Raw genomic sequence first — 859 nt, 5'->3', positions numbered from 1 at the left:
GCTCGCCCCGTCTCCAGGGCAACGTCCCGGCCGCTGCCCGGGTCCCCGCACCTGCGCCTGCAGGGCGCGGGCGATGACTTTAGCGCCCGACAGCCGCTCCTCGCTTCTGTTGCTGCTCTCCGACATCTTCGCTTAAAGTTCAAGTCACTCTTGAAAGTGAAAGCCAAGCTGACTGTAGCCGGAGAAAACAAGCTTCAAAAACCGCGGCTCGCGGACCGCTGCTCTGACTCCGCGGGACCCACCGGGGACAAGTAGCGCATGCGCATATGAGCGGGGGCGGAGCCCGGGAGGAGGGGCGTGGCGTATGCGCACGCGCTTATGAGGGGGGAACCCCGAGCCCGGGAGGCGGGAAGTGGCGCATGCGCATTTGGGCCCCCCGCCCCGGGAGGCGGGGCGCGGCGCATGCGCACGCGCAGGTTCCGGCCCCTCCTCCCTCCCCCGCTGGGCTGGGGGAGGGACCGCGGTGGCCCGGTGGGTGTTCTACAGTTCGGAGAAGTGGTTCCTATCGCAATGGCGTTCTGACCTCTGGTCTCATAACCTTGTGGCTTTGTAGTCCATAAACCACAGTGACATTATGTAAGAGCATTTCAAAGAATACCCTTTCTTTTCCTTTTACAGGTGACTGCAGCTGCCAAGCAAGAGATAAGGTAACTCGCCCAGAGTTGGACCCAGACCCTGCTTCAAACTCCCATCTTGTCCCCTTCCCATCCTTGGCCCTGGAGGCCATGCTGAGCCAACCTCGCTGCTAACCCTCATTACTGTCCAGCACTTTTATTCCAAAGCCAGAAAGATGGCAGCTAATCTTCAGTCCTTGTACAGCCCCTGCACCACATGGAGTTTTATTTATTTATTTTTTTTT

At 59.5% G+C, this 859-nt stretch overlaps 1 protein-coding gene across 3 annotated transcripts in view; it reads right to left on the bottom strand.

Annotated features, from left to right (window-relative positions):
• Positions 1–265, bottom strand: part of Hacl1 (2-hydroxyacyl-CoA lyase 1) — a 49668-nt gene extending 49403 nt beyond the window's left edge. For all 3 annotated transcript variants that reach the window (XM_004631663.2, XM_023715781.1, XM_023715782.1), the window contains exon 1: positions 52–265. In XM_004631663.2, the coding sequence (XP_004631720.1) occupies positions 52–126 (75 nt within the window). In that variant the 5' untranslated portion in view covers positions 127–265. The remainder of the gene's footprint in view (positions 1–51) is intronic.
• Positions 266–859: the final 594 nt, after the last annotated feature.

Source organism: Octodon degus, unplaced genomic scaffold, assembly GCF_000260255.1.
Source record: "Octodon degus isolate 3935 unplaced genomic scaffold, OctDeg1.0 scaffold00043, whole genome shotgun sequence".
In the NCBI taxonomy this organism is placed as follows: Eukaryota; Metazoa; Chordata; class Mammalia; order Rodentia; family Octodontidae; genus Octodon; species Octodon degus.
The sequence above is the reverse complement of the archived record's forward strand: the minus strand, read 5'-3'. Positions and strand labels throughout refer to the sequence as shown.